General features: G+C 42.8%; 1 protein-coding gene and 1 pseudogene across 1 annotated transcript in view; both read left to right on the forward strand.

The window, feature by feature from the left end:
- Positions 1-5,859: 5,859 nt before the first annotated feature.
- Positions 5,860-5,972, forward strand: LOC142430062 (small nucleolar RNA SNORA57; annotated as a pseudogene).
- Positions 5,973-7,374: 1,402 nt separating this feature from the next.
- Positions 7,375-20,485, forward strand: part of SMC3 (structural maintenance of chromosomes 3) — a 40,872-nt gene continuing 27,761 nt past the window's right edge. The window contains exons 1-4 of the mRNA XM_075533575.1: positions 7,375-7,519; positions 8,269-8,344; positions 15,557-15,595; positions 15,967-16,034. Of these exons, the coding sequence (XP_075389690.1) occupies positions 7,505-7,519; positions 8,269-8,344; positions 15,557-15,595; positions 15,967-16,034 (198 nt within the window). The 5' untranslated portion in view covers positions 7,375-7,504. The remainder of the gene's footprint in view (positions 7,520-8,268; positions 8,345-15,556; positions 15,596-15,966; positions 16,035-20,485) is intronic.

Consider the following 20,485-nt stretch of genomic DNA (forward strand, 5'->3'; position numbering starts at 1 on the left):
ACTTAGGAGTACTATCATTTAACAATATTAACTCTCCTAATACATGAACATGGGAGGATATCTTCCAATTTATTCAGATCTTTCATTTCTTTCAACAATGCTTTACAGTTGCCAGCGTCCAAGTTTTAAATTTCTTTCATTAAATGTAGTCCTAGATATTTTATTCTTTTTGTGGCTATGTTTTAAATCATTTTATTGGGGGGTTTTACAGTTCTTATTACAATCCATACATCCATCCATCGTGTCAAGCACATTTGTATATATACCTGTTGCCACCATCATTTTCAAAACATTTTCTTTCTACTTGAGCCCTTAGTATCAGCTCCTCATTCCCAACCCACCCAACCCCCACATTCCCTCCCCGATGAACACTTGATAATTTGTAAATTACTTGTGTTAGTCTGGGTAGACTAGAGAAACAAATCCAAGGAGACTCATATGTATAAGAGAGCGTTTTACATAAAGGGAAATTGTACGTTAAGAAAGCATCCCAACCCAGTCCATAAGGCCGACATTAGCCCATATGTCCAATATCAATCTATAAAGTCCTCTTCAGACTCACATAACACATGCAACGATGCCGAATGCAGGACAATAAACAGGCCAGTGGGTAGAAAGTCTTTGGATCCAGTAGCATTGTAAGCATCTCAGAGCTGACAGGGGTCTCCAAGTGGCTTCTCCAGCTCAGGGCAGTAGGGTAGTTCCATGTGTCTTGTCAGCTGCAATGTCTCACAGGGAGTGAGCAGAGAGAGAGGTGTATCCCACCTCCAAGGAAGAAAAAATGGATTTCCCAGAACTCTCAGGAGGTCATGGCCACACAGAGGCCTCATTGGCTATGACCTGATCCTCTCAAGTCCCAAATTGACACCAGATTATGTAACTACCACATTATTATGTTTTCATGTCTTACACCGACTGCTGTCTCCCTTCACCCACTTTTCTATTGTTCATCCCCTGGGGAGGTATTATATGTCAATCACTGTGAATGGTTCTCCCTCTCTCCCCCACATCTTCCCCCTACCCTCCTGGTATCACTACTCTTATTATTGGTCCTGAGGGGTTTATCTGACCTGGATAGATATTTTATTGCTATTATTAATGGGGATGTTTCCTTAATTTTAAAAAATTTCCTCTCACATCTACTTTGTCTATCCATGCACCCACTCATACATAGATCACCATTATTGCAAAATTGAATATACAACAAACAGTTGCCTTCCACTTTTTTACTCTGTTGCCTTCCACTTTTTTACTCCTCCCAGAATCCCCCACCATCGTCTGTAGCCAACATCCCTCTTATTGCTGTTATTTGAAATACTGGTTTAATTTTGCTTCATTGACTCCAGAATCAACACCTATGAAAGAAGCAATCAAGAAGTCAAATGACGTTATTCCATTGTGCAAATCTGCTGCCCAAGACCTCTTTAATGTGTTGAAGAGTTAGGATGCTACTTTGAGCACAAACTTATGTCTGAGCCAAGCCATGGTATTTTCCATTGCCTCATATGCAGGTGAAAGTTGGACAATGAATAAGGAAGACCAAGAATTGATGCATTTGAATTATGGTGTTGGAGAATATTGAAAGTATACTATGGACTGACAGAACATAACTAATCCCCCTTGGAAGAAATACAGGCAGAATGTTCCTTAGAAGCATGAAACTGTCTCATGTACGCTGGACATGTGTTATCAGGAGAGATCAGCCTCTGGGAAAGGACCTCATGCTTGGGAAAGCGGAGTCAGTGAAAAAGCGCTGGAAGAGGAGATGAGTTGACACAGTGGTTGAAGAAATGGGCTCAAACATTAAAACAGTTGTGTGGATGCTGCAGGACTAGCAATGTTCTGCTCCAGCGTTCACAGGGCACTCTGAGTCAGAACTGACGGAAGGGCTCCTAACGACACACAAAAACAATCCTCTCCCCCTCCCCCTAAAAAAGGTTTTCTTCCAAGTAAAAACCTGTCCTCAACTTTTCACAAAAGTGGTCTCATACCATATCTGCCCTTTGGGGACTGACCCTTCTCACTCATCATGTCTTCTAAGTTCACCTCTGCTATGAGGTGCTTTGCAGTTTATCCGTCCTGTTTTCACTTTGGGATTATCGCTGGCTATAGAAACATAATAGATTTTTGTTTATTGCTCTTATATTCTGCCTGTTTGTTAGACTAATTTATTATTCCAGAGGTTTTTTAGTGGAGTCCTTAGAATGTTGTATGGATCATGTCTTATGCAAATGGAGATAGTTTTACTTACAATATTGTTTTTGCTCTTTACGTTTTTCTAATTTTGATACGGTTGTTTCATTGATGGTCTTTATTATTTTGAGGAATTTACTTATTACTCCCAGCTGGTTGAATATTTCTATCATAAAGTATTAGAACATTTTCAAGTTCTTTGTCTGCCATTGTTAAGATGATCCTGTGATTTTATTCTCAAATGTAACTGTGTGATGTATTAGGTCAATTCATTTCCATATAACAAACCAAACATGCATTCCTGGAATAAATTCCATTTGGTCAGGGGCATAATACTTTCTGTATGTTGCTGGCCTTGATTTTCTAGGGTTTTGTTGAAGATACTTGTATCTACATTCACAAATTGTGTTTATTTTCTAATTATTTACAAAATTAACTATTGATATAAAAAACAAAACAAAAAGCATTGCTATCAAGTTGATTTTGGCTGACAGCATCCCCAGCAAGTGTCTCCAAGACTGCAAGTCTTTACAGGAGCGGACATCCTCATCTTTTTCCCCAGGAGTTGCTGAAATCCTTGAATAGCCAACCATGTTGTTAGCAGTCAAATGTCTAACCCACAGCACCAACTAATTTTCCTTAAGGATTGATGTCCTCTCGTTATATTTCATAGCATTTGACTGACTTTGGCAAATTAAATACATGGCATAGAAGTAATGGCTATTTGTATATAGCCAAAGGCTGTGAGATTTTTGAGTTTGACAGTTAATCTGTAAATAAAATCAGGAACCTGATTCACATATATAAAGGAACATTTCAATTTTATCTCCGAGTAAAAAGGCTATTTCCAACAAAACCTCACCATTGTGTTTTTTAATCAAATGAAATTCAAAGACACTAGATGTAAATTAGGTTGTATGCTTGATTCAATGTAAAAAACACCAGAGAAGATGTTGACCTGGGTTTTATTGGCTATACTACGGCAATCGGTTTTGTGGATCATCACAAGTTATGAATAACAATTTGAGGAATGAAAATTCCAGAGCATTTCATTGTACTCATGGTACCTGAGAACAAGAGTCAGTCATTTGACCAGAACAAGGAGATAGTGCATAGTTTAAATTGTAAAAAGGCATGCGTCACACTTGTACCTTGTTACCACTGTTCAGTCTGCATGCTGAGTAGATAATCCAAGAAAATGGCCTGTGAAGAATTAGGCATTAGAATTGGAGGCTCATTCACTCAATATGAAGATGACATAATTTTGTACCTGATGCATAGAGGGTTAGTGAAAAGATGAGGCTCAAGATGACACAGTGGCTTTAACAATGGCCTCAACAGGTATTCTATTGCAAGGAAGGTGCAGGACCTGGCAATGTGTTGTTAAGCATGGGGTCTTTGGGAGTCGGACTGACTTGCCGGCATCCAGCAACAAAAGCAAGCATGCCCTCAGGAGTCCCTGGATGGCAAGAACAACGAGAGGCTGGATTAGTCACTGAAGAGGTTGATGGCTTGAACCCATCCAGAAGCACCTCACGAGAAAGACCCAGCAGTTGCTTCTGAAAGGTCAGGATCTTAAACGGGCAGGTGTGCTCTGTAACACTCTAGGTAGTAGTGGTAGCTGGGCACTATCTACTTCTGATCTCGGAGTCATGGAAGCTGGAGTTCGGAGGGACTTTTGGTCCGCTGGACTAACTCTTTGTATGTCTTTGATTTCATCACTCTTCTTTCCTCTTGGCAGGGAGAAACCAGTAGCTGCATTTTAGATGAACGCCCACAAGCTTGCAGCATCCCTCGATTAAGGTCCTGTGTCTTCCTTCCCTTCACTGACCAGACTGAACGTTGAAGGCCCTTGAGCCTAGAAAGACTTTATCCCTGCAAGGACGTCTAGGGGGCACCCTTCCATCTCCCATCCTTTCTGAAAGTCGTCAATATTTACAAGCTCCCGAGTCCCCCAAACCCAGAGGCGCCATCCCTGTGCTTTCTGATCCCACTCTTCCTGGGTCCTAGCTGTTGGCCACCCTTCTTGGGGCTGGAGATGAGGCAGGGCTCCTTTTGAGTCTTGTCCCCATAGTCTCCCGCCTCACTCCTGTGACTTCCTTGACTTTTACCTGCCCCTGTAAATACTTTCTCACCGACTCAAACATAGTGTGTGTTCCCCCTTCAAAAGATTCCAGTCACTACTCACCAAAAAAGCATGTAGAACACAGTTCTTGTGGACTATGCTATGCTAACTGACAACCCTGTCCCCTAAGACTGACTCAGCCCACCCTCACCCCCCAGCAAATTATTCCCTCAAGGTGTTTAATGAAAAATGTTGAAGTTTTCCTAATATTTCCAATGGGATGCTGTGGTAGTTACATAATTTCGTGTCAGCTTTAAGTGGAGGGGTGGAGTCTAGCCTGTCAATCAGGTCACAGCCTGATGATGCCTCCTTGTGGGTGTGACCTCTCCCAAGGAGGGTCCTAGGACCCTTCCCCCCTCTCTGCCTTCACCCTCCTGCTGGCAAGTCACTTAGAGACCTGCCAGAGGCCCATGGTGCTTCCATTGCCATTTGAATCACATGATTTTCACCAGCTGGCCTGTGATCTTCTAGCATTTTGCATCATTGCTTGTGGCTGTGTGAATCTGAAAGGAATGGCTTTTTGGACTAGTACCAGATTTGTGGACTTGATCTGGGCTGGGCTGGGATTTTTCCTGATCTATAACTACTCCTTGATATAAAGCTCTCCCTTATACTTATGAGTGTCTCTGGATTTGTTTCTCTAGTCAACCTGGCCTAATACAGGTGCCTTCTAATATCAATAACAGTAGTAAATGAGTCAGGGCCTGTGGTAAGTACTTTGCTCTCATACATTTTTTACTCCCAAATAGGTATTAAACACTCTGTATACATGAGTTATTAAGGAAGTCGTAGCAAAACAAAGATTGTTCTCTCTTGGATGTAAGGTCTAGCAGAAAGTCAGAAAACATACATAATATAAAAGTTTTTAGGGGCAGCCAAGTTGATTTTTGACTCTGAGTGACCCAGGTGATAGAACTGCCCATTGGATTTTCTTGGCTACAGTATTTCCGAGAGCACATTATCAGGTGTTCCTCCTGATGAGTGTCTGGATGGGCTTGAACTGCTAACCTTTTGTATTTAAGCATTGAGCCATCAGGCTTTCCATAAAGATAAATACGCAAGACAATCTCATTAAATTCTCTTAAGTCATCTTTTGACTTCTTAGGTTTTCACGGATCTTTATTTCTTAAGTACACACATTATGTAAATTAATCGTGTAGGGCACCGGTGTCGTAGTGGGTCACACATTGAACCACAAGGTCAGAGATGTGAACTTACCCGCTGCTCCACGGAGAAAAATGGGGCTGTCTACTCGGGTAAGGATTTAGGCGTCGCAAGCCCACAGGGGCAGTTCTACTCTGTCCTACTGGGTTGCTGTGAATCGGAATCCGGCTGATGACCCAGTGTTTTGTTGTTGAGCGTTGTTTTGGATTCCTTGGGACCAATTCCTGGAGGAGGATATCATACTTGGTAAGGCAGGTCATGGAAAAAGAGGAAGGCCCATAATGAGATGGCTGACAGTAGCCACAACAGTGGGCTCAGACGTAAAAATTCTGAGAATAGTGCAGGACAGGGCTGTTTCCCACTGTAGAAACAGGTTACTTCCCCGTTATTTACGGAGGCAGAGGGAGCGGACTCCGGTCCCCTCGGCGTCATGTCTTCGGTGCCGGCGGCTGCCCATCCGCTGGTTCTATCCTCAAGCGCCGGGACAAGGAAAAAAAAGAAAGAAACGGGTTACTTAAGTCTGAACCAACTCATCAGCACTTCACGTCAATCGTGCAAGATTCATTTAGCATGGGAAAGTTTAAGGAAACTACTGGCATCCAGTTGATTCCGACGCATAGTGACCCTGTCGTGTAGGGCAGAATTGTCTTTGGGTTTCCCAGACTTAGGGTTTCTGAGATGAGGTGTCTTTCTAGGAGCAGCCCACTTCATCCTCGTGAGCGGCTGGTGGATTCCAACGGCAAGCCAGTAAGTGGCCCACACATGACCAGAGCTCCTTAAAAATTGTGAAAATCATGACAAATGTTTTATCATTTTTTGTTTATAAGCAATTTTAGGTGAATAGGATTAGGCTTAAAATCCCACAGGGTGGGGACGCTAATCTGGAAGCGAAATGTTTATAAAGGCATTGGGATTTTCCACGGCAAGGGTTGGATAGGATTCGTGCTTCTGAGAAAGGACCCTGCCACCAAGGGAACTCCGATTTAGGGATACTTAGGGCCTGAACTGACACCCGTCCCCCCGGAAGGGTACGACCCATTGGCGTGACTATTTTGTTCTCTTCCTAGCAGGCAATTTTGGAGTGGCCCAGGGATCGAACTTCTAAACCAGCCTCTCCCCACTCCGCCCCCCCTCCCCCCCGCAGCTACGAATCAGATACACTGAGGGTTACCCCGTGCACCGAACATCTTTCAGGTAGTATTTCTTTTTTTTTTTTAAGTCGTTTTCAACTTCATGTAGTAAATCATTTTGGCTGCAGTGGGGCAGGTCTGCCTAGATTTGCAGCACATGGCAGAGCAGTAACAGCTCCCGGGGCATTAATTATCACGTCATTAAAACAAACTTCCCAGCGCCGACAAGCCCCTCTGGGCTGTTCTGCGCGAGCGGGCGGTTCGGAGCCAGTGCGGGGACCCGCTTCCACACCTGTGTGTTTAGAACAGCGGCAATCACGGCGCAGCCAAGGGCCCGCACGCACCCCCGTTGTCGCCCCCGTGCCGGGGGGTCTGACGCCTGGCGCCCCGAGCCCGGAGGGCCGCGCTTTGAGACGGCCCGAGACCGCGTGGCGGCCGGGCAGCTCGGCTACAGGCCCCGGGACTCGCACGCTTGGCTTTGGCGCCGAACCTTTCCCCCCTGGCGGGCGCGACCATTGACCGCACGCTCGGAGGGGGCGCGGCCCGACGTCCCGGCCCAGGCGCCCCCGAATGACGCTGGTGACCCCGTCAGAGGGACGGTTCGGGCACAGTCCCGAGGCGTCCAGTGGAATCCGCCCACGGGCGCGGCAGCAGGCACGTTTGGCCCCCGAGCCACAGCGGGCGGCCTTCTCCCGCCCCCCCCGCGGGGCCCTCCGAGTGGTTGCGCCCAAGGCGCGGGCTCCGCCTCCGCGGGCGCCGCCATTTTGTTTGGCTGGAGGGGAGTGCGCGGCGTTTGGGGGAGGGGTCTCGTCGGCGCCTCACCTGACCCCACGGCCGCCGCGCCGCTGCTGCTCGGCGGCGACGCTCTCTCCCCGGCTCGGGGCGCGGAACCATGTACATCAAGCAGGTGAGGCCGGCGCGTCCGCCCCCGCGCCGCGCCGCGAGGAACGCTCCCGGCGGCGGGGGTGTCGCGGGGCGAGCCGGGGCCTCACCTCTCCCCGCGCGCGGGCGGGCCCGGGGCTGGACCGGGGGGAGGGGCGAGGTCCCGCGCCGGTGCGAGGGGAGCAGGGTCTCGGGGCGCGGTGGAGGGGCCGCGGCGTCCGCCGGCAAGGCTGAGGGGAGAGCTTGGCTCCCCGCGGGGACCTCGCCCCGCGCGGGCTTCCCAGCGAAGCCCCTGGGCGCCCCGGTGCTGCAGACGGGGCCGCGCCACCGCCGGCTGCTGGCTTCTGTCAGAATGGTCTTCCCGCGCGAGGCCCCCTTCCTCGCGGCGGCGGCGGAAGGGCATCCTCCCCACCACCCACCCCGGCCGGCCGTGTCCCCGGGCTGCCCCCCACCCCTCGGGACGGAACCGTCGGCACGCTCGGGTCCGCGGCCCGCGCGGGTTCCTCCTCCGGGCGCCCCGGCCCCGAGGACCTCGTCGTCGTCTTCGCCGGGTTCGCTGAGACCCCCTTCCTCGTGCACGGCCTTCCAGAAGCAGCGTCTCCCGGCAGAAGGGGGAAGGTTTGGAACGTTGTCCAGCTTGCCCTGGAGCGAGAAAACGGCATGGAAAGAAACGTGGCTTTGCGATTTAAAAAAAAAAAAGGGGGAAAAATGTCAAAGTCCCCTTCGAATTGTTTGTGGGTGTGCATTCTGAAACGTATCCCGTTGACTCGCTAGGTGATTATCCAGGGCTTCCGAAGTTACAGAGATCAGACCATTGTAGATCCCTTCAGCTCAAAACATAATGTTATTGGTAAGTGTGCTTTGTTTCGTAGGTCAGATTTATATATACTTCAATATAAATGCTTGCCATTGGCTTGCCTTTGAATTTTGCGTGTGTTTTATCTGTCCACCCCACCCCCCAGAATAGAATAGTTTGTCCTTTATCTGCGATGGTGAATTGCTTCTTTTTTAAATGTAAAATGTTTGCATAAGGCAGTAGTAAGCTACTTTTTGTTATTTGAGTAACCTTGTGTGAAGGTGGGTTTTAGCAGAGAGAACTGCTTTTTAAATGTATAGTGAATTCAGTGTTTGAGCTACCCTATTCTTGATGTTTTAACGATGCTCTTTCTTTGGTTTTAAATTAGATTTTTTTCAGTTTTTCTGTCCTAAGGTCAATGCAGTTTGTTGGTCAGAGCATATATTTTGGAGCAAAGCAGAATAAGGTTGAAATTCTTGTGAGAAGCTCCGGTTTTCTCATTTGTAAAGGGGAGATAATGCTGTCCCTTCTGTTAGAAGATTAAATGTGAAAATATTTGGAGTGTAAAGGGAAAAACCCTAAATAGTGGTTGCCCTGAAACCATTTTTAGTGTTCAGATGACAATGTCCTTTTTGCTGAAACAACCTATTTTCTGACTGCTGAGCTCTTTAAGGATAAGTGAAATGAGTGCTTTTGAACCCAAGCTGCGAACCATAGTTCTATGGTACAGCCTCATCCTTGGTGAGTCAAACAAAATCAGGAGCGTCCACATTGAATGGGAACGCTTCCAGAAGCCCCTTCCCCACACTTCCTTCACTTTGTGTAAAGGTTTTGTGTGCAAGTTGCAGCCTTGCAGTAGATTATCCTTTTCTTTTTCCAGATACTTAAAATTTTAAAGTTAGTTCCTCTGAATTGAGGTGCTATGAAAGTAGCTTGATTTTACTGGAATTTAGCTTGCATTTTAATTACAGGTGTTTTCTGATTTTCACCAATCAGAATTTCTAGAAATAGAGAAAAGGAACAATTATGAGATGTATGTTATTTTATAAAAGTTAATATTTTGGTATTTCGGCTGTATGTTTTTATAAATGATCTGTAAAACGACCATTATTCATCTAGAATGATTGTTATTTCTGTTTCACTGCCATCAAGTCGACTCATAGTGACTTCCCTGTGGGTTTCCTAGACAGTAAACTACCAGATTGGAAAGCCCGTCTTTCTCCCAAGGAGTGATGGGTGGTTTCGAACTGCCAACCATTCAGCTCAACACAGACTATTATATACCTTACTTAAGTCTATAGTCTACTTCTGTAGAGTGGAGGAGGAAAAAAAGAGGAAGAACATGAATGAGGTGGATGGGGTGGCATGGCTGCAACAGTAGGCTCAAATTGAGTACAAGACTGGGCAGTGTTTGTTCTGTTGTACATTGGGTTGCAAACTGAAGTCTTTATTATTTTAGCTGTTAGCAGATAGCTATTTGTTTTTAAACTTTATATATATGTATAATTTTATTGGAGGCTCTTACAGCTCATAAATCTATACATCAATCGTATCAAGCACATTTGTACATACGTTGCCATCATCATTTTCAAAACATTTTCTATTTGAGCCCTTGGTATCAGCTCCTCTTCTCTTCCCACCTTGTGACTCCTTGATAAATTACAATTTATTATTTTCATATTCACTGTCTCCCTTCACCCACATTTCTCTTGCTCCTCCCCCTGGGGGAGTAGGTGCTATACTCATTCATTGTGATCGGTTCCCCCTTCCTCCCCCTTCTGTCACCTTCCTCCTGTCTGCTACCATACTACTTAACATATCCCCCCACTATCATGACTCCAGTTCTACCTTACAAATCCGGCTAGATTTGTACATGGTACAGATAAGAGCTCTCGACACATGGAATCTAGAATAGATAAACCTCTTAGGAACAATAATGGGAGTACCGATAGCAGACAGACATTGGGCCTCCACTCAAATCCTCTCAATGCAAGAACACTTTGTTCTAATAAGCTAGCATTCTATGATGCTCACTCTCCCAACACGATCACTGAAGTCAAAATGGGTGCATAAACTAATGTGAAGAAAGCTGATGGTGCCCAGCTAATAGACGATAACGTGTCTGGGGTCTTAAAGACTTGAAGTAAAACAAGTGGCTATCTAGCAGGGAAGTAACAAGAGTGGAGACCCAAAGCCCATTTGTAGACGATGGGACATCACCTCACAGAGATTCATTCACAAGGAAGGGACTAGCCAGCCAGGGTGTAGTATAGCAGCAACAAAACACACATTCCTCTAGTTTTTTTTAACACTTCATTGTGAGTTGGGTGAAAGTTTAAAGCAAATTGGATTTCCTTTGAACAATGCGAACTCATTTTAATTCTTGATAATTATAATTCCCACAGTATAACAGCACTCTTCTAGTTTCTCGTTCATATAAACTTCCTTTCCTATGCCTTCTTTCTGGCCTTTATTCTTGGGCTGCTAATGCCCTGTAAGTATCAGATAGTTGATTATTCTAAGGATTGGGAGTGACTCCCTTGGTGTTAATGTTCACCATGTAGCCTTGATATTGTTTGAAAGTTGAGACAGGAGTGTTTCGTTCCAGACTTGATGGATGACTAGGGTCCCTAGTTTCAGAACAGTGAGGCTGGTATCTTTGATGATTTTGAGTTTTGTTTCATTCTATCCAGGACCTTTTTGTGAACCCCTTCAGAGAGGGCAGCAGTGAAAGTCAGGCACTTTGTAGTCCTTACAGTTTTAAGGGTCAGGGAGGCTGGGGTTTGCATGCTCTCTTAATCCTTTGCACCGTCCTTTTGTCTCTGATTTTCTCCATTCATACTTGCTCATCGGGAAGAGACCTCCTTAGGTTGACATCAGAGAGCTGTTTCACTACATTGGTTACAACATGATCTTTGTCACAATTACTTTTGCAAAGGAAAAATTGTGTAACAATTGTGTTATTTTAACTAAAACCCTACACAGCTTTATTGGTTAAGCTGTCTTAAACATATACATCTTAGCCAGATATTTTACTAATAAACCAGGAAAGACCAAAATTCTTATATTGATTAACCCTAAAAATAATCTGATGAAAGCATACCACTTTAATTGTTAAATGATTTTGACCCTTAAGAAAATAAGTCAGCAAGATTTGAAGACACATGTCTCTATGCTGATCTTTGAGATTTGGTACATGTACCATACATGCAACTTTTTAAGTTATTATATTTTTCTACTGTTAAAACAATCACAACAAAAATGCATGGTAATTACAGAACATTAAGGAAGAAAATTTAAAGTGTAGACCTACCCAGATATATGGTTATTCTTTTATTAATGACCTATGCATCTTAGCTTTGGATTCCTAGAAAATAGAGCCAGAGGTAGGCTTAGCTGCCTAGGATTTAGTGGGAGGTGTAGTCTCAGGTTAAGAGGGGCAGGGGTGGGGGGGAGTAGAGGCTCCCAGAGCTGGTCATGGCTTTATAAAGAAGACACAGCTGGTCTGTGGTCATTTTGAGTAATTTCCAGATACACTTTGAGACCTACCAGGCCTTGGAAAGGTCAGACGGGAGAGTGGGAAATTTGTCTGCTGGTCTCTCAGTGATTCACAGATCTGACTTGAATGCATCCGTAGGGTAGGCTGAAATCGCCAGAAATATTAGAGAACTAAAGATGTACACTGATAGCAAAGACCTGTATTAGTGTGAGTTTATCTGGCTCACATATAAACAGCTTCTTGAATACTGTTCTGGTCTTTGTGTACATCATAAATATGCTTTTTTTAAAAAATAAAAATGTTTACAATGTAAAATGGTAACAATTTTTACTCCATAATAAATATATATTTAAAATTAAATCATTCTATTGGGGGCTCTTAAAACAATCCTTACATCAGTTGTCTCAACCACATTTGTACTTATGTTGCCATCATCATTTTCAAGACATTTTCTTTCTGCTTGAGCCCTTGTATCAGCTCCCCTTTTTTCCCTCCCTCTCCCACCCTCTCACCCTCATGGACCCCTGATGAATTAGAAGTTATTGTAGTTTCATATCTTATACCATCCACTGTCTCCTTTTGTCCATATTTCTATTGTTCATCCCTGTTGGTGGTGGTGAGGGGTGTGAATATGTCACTCACCTTCATAATAAATCTTGAATGTATCTTTCCTTGTTGAATATTCATCATTAAAATAGCTGCATTAGAGGAATTTTTAAAGGGAAATTTAACTTTAGTTATTTATAAGTGGGTTCTTATTTGAGATTTATATTTGTTCAGGGATAAGCTATCTTTTTAAAAGTTATATGGAGATTTTAAAATGTAAGAAAGTACATGTGTTAATCTGGGTACTTTAAATAAATAAATCCACAGAAACTCATATATAAGAGTTTTATATAAAAGTTAAGTGGACATCAAGAAAACATCCCAACCCAGTGCTGCCCAAGCCCATAAGTCCAACATTAACCTGTATGTTCAACACCAATCCACAAAACCCTCCTCCATCAAACAAAACACACACTATGATGCCAACCACAGGAGGAAAGCCCAGTCAGTGAATGTAAACATCTCAGCGCTGGCAGGGGTCTCCACATGGCTCCTCCAACACCTAGGGCTTCATCGGTGTAGGTCCATGTGGCTTCTCCTTGGGGATGTCTTGCAGGAAGTCAGCTTTGCCAGCTGAAGCAGGGAACTGGCTAAGGCAGCTGCACCCTGGTCTGACCATCAGAAAGCAAGAGACCTGAGAACTAGAAAAGTGAGGCTTACTGAGTCATTGATCCCTCCTTTCAATTAACTCCACCTGTGTTTATCGGCCAGGTTGACACAATAAACTAACATTCTCAGTACATAAATAACAATAAAGATAGTACTTCTATATTTTGCCTTGATCAGTTGTTTTCCCTGCTTTATCATTTGCACTTACTCCTACTAATCTTTCTCTATGTGCACATAGTACACATTTTCTGCCAAAGAGTAAATTATGTAGGGAGATTGGGGAGGGAGGGGGGGAAAAATGAGCTGATATTAAGGGCTCAAGTGGAAAGAAAATGTTTTGAGAATGATGATGACAACAAATGTATAAATGTGCTTGACATGATGGATGGATGGATTCTCATCAGAGTTGTATGAGCCTCCAATAAAGTGATTTTTTAAAAAGAGTAAGTTTTATATATCATGGCCCTCGACCACTAATGATTTCAGGGTGTATTTTCTAAGAATAGATATTTTTGTACATAGGCACAATGCAGTTATCAACTTCAGTAAATTAAATGTTTGTAGTTTGTTGTCAATGTTCCAGTTATGCTGACCGACCCAAAAATGTCTACAGATTGTTTTACACCTGCAGTACAGGATTTAATTTAGGATGACATACTAGATTTAGTTGTCATATTGCCTTTATTTCCACTAGCAGCTGGGTGGTGGAATGGTTAAACTCTCAACTAGCCCAAAAGCTGCCCGTATGAACCCACCCAGGAACTACTTTGGGAGACAGCGTGGCAAGTGGTTTCAAAAGTGCTTTTGAAAATCCTATAGAGCAGTTCTACTCTGTACACTTGGGCTGGCCACGATTCCCAATCAACTCCAGGACGACAAACAATTATTTGCATAATCTTTGTCTTTGTTAACATTGTTGTTTTGAAAAATTAGTGGTGTTACTTATGTTCATCTACTCAAGCTGTCACCCAATTGCTCTATTTTGCAGTGACTGGCTTTTCCCTTGTAACCATGAGCCATGTAGGGAGATATTTTAGGACCATGAAATGATAGGCTCCTCGTTGGAATTTCTTCAGGTTTAGAATTCTTGTCTTTATTCTGATAGTTATTAAGCAGAACAGGTTTCCACTTCCAGTACTACTTAAAGACATACCAGTTAAAACAAAAAAGCAAAAAACACAACAACTCACTGCCCTGGGTCAATTCTGACTCATAGTGACCAGATAAGACAGAGTAGAACTACGGGGGTGGGGGGGGGTGGGGGGGGTGGCGCTTTCTGACACTGATCTCTTTACAAGAGCAGAAACCTTGTCTTTGACCAGAGGAGCAGTTGGTGGTTCGCAGCCCAGCCACTCTGGCTCCTATACTTAACGCTCGGTATTTGATATTCTGCTGTAAGCATGAATCCCCTTTCCTCCATTCTTTTACTATCAGTATGGAATCATGGATTATCTTTTCTCCCTCACAGATTTATAGTTCATTACTGTTACTCGTTATTCTGATTCTCCAGTTGTTCCACATTTAACCAATGGAGTCCCCCCCTTCAAACTGGCTCCTATGTCTGTATTTTATTTGCTTATTATTGCTTCCTTCCTCTCTGGCATAGCATAAATGATCTTTTTAGGATTTACTTTGCATGTGATTAATTAGAATAAAGTGCCCAAATTGTCCACCATCATGTAGTTTATTAATAGAAGGACATGGTTATTTGTGATGATTAATTCTGAAATACAAACTTAACAAAATTAATCAAATACTTATTAAATCAGAAACTTGGTATTCTTTTATGTATAGAATTTCTTATCTTAAAATCCAAGAGGTTTTTATGCCTTCTAATTGTCTAGACTTGGTTCTTTAAAGCTAAATTATATATAAGGATGATACTAGTTTAGCATGTGAGCAGTTTAAGAACTTAGAATGACACTTAATAGATTATTAGTAGTATATGATTCTTTATTTTATAGGGCGTTCTTACAGTTATTTCATAGTTCAATCATATCGAACAATGTTGTGAAATTGCTACCATAGTCTGTTTCAAGTTTTCTTCTTGAGCTCCTTGATATCAACTGCCCTTTATCCCTTCCTTCCCCAACCCTACTCCCCAGGAAAACACACACACACACACACACACACACACACACACACACAGTGTATCTGTATCTTACAGCTCCAATATGTAATTCTTTAAATTGTTAAAAATACTCTTGATATATAAACTAGAATTGCATGCCCTTCATAAGAATTGTAAATTATGAAAGTCAAATATAGTCATTTCTGTCAATTTTAAACAACTGGGAAAGAGCAAAAGGATTAACAATGTTTCTTTTCTAAAAAAACTATCAAATCTATAGAAAACTTGCTCATTTGGTGAGTAAAACCTGTTTATTGTTTTACGGAACCTAATGTAATTTTGGTTACTGCTCGTATTTAAGTTTAAATGTTAAGCCATATATTAGAAAATTGGACATATAAATTATTTTATAGTTGTTGATTGGTTTTGTAGTTTTTAGAGTTTTTATTAAAAAATAACTTGTGTTTTTGAACATTTGTAGTGGGCAGAAATGGATCTGGAAAAAGTAACTTTTTTTATGGTAGGTATATATATATTTTTTACTCTTTAGATAATGTTAAAGAAGTAGGTAGTTTCAGTTAATGTACTCTAATCATTCATTTTCTGAGGTTATGTCTACATGAAACCTAAGAAATACTTCTTCATCTATGGGCACAATTTTAGTGTAAAGAATCTAAAGGGCTGAATTCTCTTCTGGGCCTAATGCCTTCTTGGGTATGGGAGAATAGGCAAAACACTTAAACTTCTTTGATTTTTTTTTTCACTGTAGAAATGGGAATGTTTGCTATGTCTTTCTTAGGTGGGTTGTGAGAATCAAATGAGATGTTATATATGAAAGTGCTTTCATAACCTGAATGCAGTGTATAAATGTTGCCTTTTATGTATTTCTAGCGATTCAGTTTGTTCTCAGTGATGAGTTTAGTCATCTTCGTCCAGAACAGCGGTTGGCTTTGTTGCACGTGAGTGAAACTGATTAAAGACGTTGTAATTATGTACATATGTTAAAAGAACTATACCATCAGTCCCAGAGGGCCAAATAACTATTCAAGTGAGCATGTCAAGCATATCATGTATTGTTCTGCAAAATTAGGCTATTATATTGTAAAGAAGCCCTTGTGACAGTAACTTGACTGTTAACCAAACATTCATACCCACCAGCTGCTCTACTGGAGAAAAGACCTGACAACTTGCTCTTACAAAGATTTCAGCCTAGGAAACCAAGAGAACAGTTCTACCTTTCCTTGAGTTGTTGCTATGAGTTAGAATCACAGCACGAAGCAAGAGCAGCCTATTAATATAGGGGCTTCTGGCTGGTGTAAATGGTTAGTCCTTAGCAGTGAACCAGAAGGTTGAAAATTCAATCTATTGGAACACCTCGACAAGGTGTTTCCATAAAAGTTGGTTATTTAGAGCAGAGTTCTACTCTTAAGGCACATAACATCTGCATATGTAGAATTGACCAGATAGCAAACTGGTTTGGGTATATTAATTAATAAAAGATAAAGCTTAATTTTTATTAGAATAAAATTGAAGAAATTACCAATGTCTATGTAGGTGTTAAATGCTAATGTAAATAAACTTTTAAGTCCCCATACTTGTTCAATAGGTATGTTAAGCAAATAATCTGGAAAGATGGACTATATGCTGGATCAGGATTTGAGGAAAGCTTATGAACAGCCTTTCCATATGCATTAACACAACTTTGCTGAAAGTGAAGGGGATTTGAAGTGCTTGCTGATAAAGATCAAAGACTATAGCTTTCATTGTGGATTTACAGATCAATGTAAAGAAAAAAACCCTCACAACTGAACCAGCAGAGCAATAGAGCAAAGATGAAAGTTGCCAAGGCCAAACGCCGGCCCCAACCAGAATTAGCCTGACCCCACCATCGAAGGGAGTACCACAGAAAATGAAAATAGATCGTCTGGTGTGGGAAAGGAACTGACCAACCACACCACACCCAGAAGGAAGCTGAAGCAAAGGAAGGAGGAAGAATGGAGCGGAGCACACCTGGGCCCACCAAGCTCAGAGGATGATAGCCCGGCTCGAAGGGCCCAATGTACAGAGAGGACCATATAGCCGGCCCCATGGCGAGATACGACATCCTGCACTGAACCATGGCCCTACATGGGACAGCACCGGAGACACAGTGGGGGATGTGCCACTGAGCTGACCCCACCACACTGAGGCAAACACTGGGGGCGTGCATTGGAGCAGCGGGGGAAGCAGAACAAGGAGGTCCTGAGGAAGTATAAAGGATGGACTTTGGGGCCAGGATATGGCACCCCATCAGACTTGTCTGGAAAACACTCCTAATGGTCAACAAACAGACCTTGAACTACTAACGAGCTTTTTTTTTTTTTTGCTGTCGTTTTGTTTTTTTCATTTTTTCTTTTCTTTTAAATTTTGTATGTCAGTGGCTTTTTTGTTTGTTAGCTTGTCGGTGTTGCTGCTGTCAGTGCCATGTGTTCTTATGTGCCACTTTGGTGCTCTTAAAGCCATCTGCATTTTAATGCACATATTACTATATCTGCAGGTCCACTTAGATAAGATAGGCTGGACAAACAATGTGAGAAGAAAATAACGGGATCAACGGTCCCGGAGGGACATGGGAGTGTGAGAGGTAGGGGAAGGGAGGAGGTGTTGGCTAACCCAGGGACAAGGGAACAACCAGTGGTTCAAAACCAGTGGAGGGAGGGAGGGGATGGGAGGACTTGTAGGGAGTGACCAAGGGCAAGGTAACAGAGGAATTACTGAAACCAAAATGAAGGCTGAACATGGTAGTGGGACATGAGGAAAGCGTAAGGATTGGAGGAAAGGAGTAGGAAGCAAAGGGCATACATAAAAGCCTAAATACAGACATGTACATATGTAAATATGTTTATGATTATGGGGGAAATGACCTATGTGCATATATTTATAGGTTTAGTAGTAGGGTAGCAGGTGGACATTGGGCCTCATGTGCATTCCCTCACTACAAATAGCACCTTGCTAAGCTAAATGGTCATTTCATGATACCCACCTTCCCTACATGATCACTGAAGACAGACGTGTGCATAAGCAAATGTGAAGAAAGCTGATGGTGCCCGGTTATCAAAAGATACAGTGTCTGGGGTCTTAAAGGCTTGAAGGCAAACAAGCAGCCATCTAGCTCAGAAGCAACAAAGCCTACAGAGCAGAAGCACACAAGCCTAAGTGAACACGAGGTGTTGAAGGGATCACGTAGCAGACACCAAAGAACAAAACCATCATCATGTGATCACCTTCCCCACAAAAACGCTGAAGACGAATGTGTGCATAACTAAGTGTGGTGAGGAAGGCTGATGGTCCCCGGCTATCAAGAGCTATAGCATCTGGGGACTTAAAGGCTTGAAAGTAAACAAGTGGCCATGTAGCCCAGAAGCAACAAAGCCCACATGGAAGCAGCACACCAGCATGTGTGATCATGAAGGGCCGAGGGGACCAGGTTTCAACCACCAAAGGCCCGGAGTGAGGGCGGGGGGTGGGGTGTGTGTGTGTGTGTGTGTGTGTGTGTGATCGTGAATGAAGGGAGTGCATGATGGGGACCCAATACCAATCTGCAGACAACTGGACATCCCTTAGAGAGGGCTAGTGGGGAGGAGATGAATCAGGGTTCGGTGTAGCAATAATGAAACTCACAACCTTCCTCTAGTTCTTAAACACTTCCTCCCCCAACTATCATGATCACAATTCTACCTTGCAAACCTGGTTAGACCAGAGGTTGCACAGCAGTACGGATGGGATCTGGAAACACGGAATCTAGGACAGATGAACCCCTCAGGACCAACGGTGAGAATGGCGATACCAGGAGGGAAAGGGGGGTAGAAAGGGGAAACCGATCATGGGGATCTACATATAACCTCTCTGGGAAATGGGCAACAGAAAAGTGGGTGAAGGGAGATACCGGGCAGTGTAAGATAAAACAATAATTTATAAATTATTAAGGGTTCATCAGGGAGGGGGGGAGGAGGAAGGAAAAAAGGAAAATGAGCTGATTCCAGGAACCCAAGCGGAAGGTGAATTTTGAGTGATGAGGGCAACGAATGTATAAGTGTGTTTTACACAATTGATGTATGTATGGATTGGGATAAGAGTTGTATGAGCCCCAATAAAATGGTTTAAAAAAAAATAAACCAGTCGGTGTATTGCATTAGGCACCTCTGCCCAGGACCTCTTTAAAGTGAAAGGAGCAGGTGTGTTACTTTGAGGACTAAGCAGTGTCTGACCCTGGCTATAGTATTTTCAGTTCATATGCATGTGAAAGTTGGGCGGTGAATAAAGACTGGAAGAATTGATGCAAAATTATTTGAAATATGTAGGTGAAGAAGACTGAAAGTACTGTGAACTCTCAAAAGAAAAATCAAGTCTGTCTTGGAAAAAGTATAGGCAGAATGTTCCTTAGATGCAGTGATGGCGAGACTTCGCATCACTTTGGACATGTTACTAGGAGAGATCAATCCTTGGAAAAGGCCATCGGGCTTGGTAAAGTGGACGGCCAGTGAAAAAGAGGAAGACCCCTGATGAAAGACTGGTTCCAACCACAGGCTCACACATACCAATTGTGAGCAGGGTACAGGACCAGGCTGGGCAGGGTTGTGTTCTGATTTACCTAGAATCCCCATGAATTGGAACTGATTGAGTGGAACTTGACAACAAAGGCAATCTCTGTTTTAATGTGTGGGCTGATAAGGTTCAAGAAGCACATTGCTGAGGACAAAAGAAGGGCTTGGGACTGGAACTTGTAAGATACTAAACTGTAATAGAGGGGCATAAAGAAACATTCCAAACCACATACAAATTGCTGTTATTGGTCATAATGTACTTAGGTAGTAACATTTTCCAATATGAAAGACTAGTAATGGAAATTCTTAGAATTTTCATTAGATAATAAAAAGTAGTGAAGTAGCATTACTTTAGGATAAGAAATTGTAGTAAAATGTCTGTGTTCTGTCTGATTTGAATATGATGGGCTTCAGAAAGTGGGGAATGTCCACACACATCTTGTATAAATGTATATATATCTATCTTGCATATATTTGTAATGTATCTTGACAAAGCTGTCTTTCACATGTTAAGAATTCTGTTGTTTAACCACAGTCATCTTTGTTTCCTCTTAAGTTTGAATTTATAGCCCAGTACTCGGACCATTTTCTTATAGAAAAACTTAGGTTTCTCAGATTGACTTTAGAAGAATGAATAAATTCTGTAAGATTATTCTCCATTGTACTGACTTCATAATAGTAACATTTTCTAGAATCTTAACATGTAATAGTTGGGTTATAGATTGGTCTAAATATTGATTGCTGTGCACATATTTATTAATTTTTATTTTTAATCATTTTATTGGGGGCTCTTATAGCTTTTTAAATTGTTTTATTGGGGGCTCTTA

This window comes from Tenrec ecaudatus, chromosome 16, assembly GCF_050624435.1.
Source record: "Tenrec ecaudatus isolate mTenEca1 chromosome 16, mTenEca1.hap1, whole genome shotgun sequence".
NCBI lineage: Eukaryota > Metazoa > Chordata > Mammalia > Afrosoricida > Tenrecidae > Tenrec > Tenrec ecaudatus.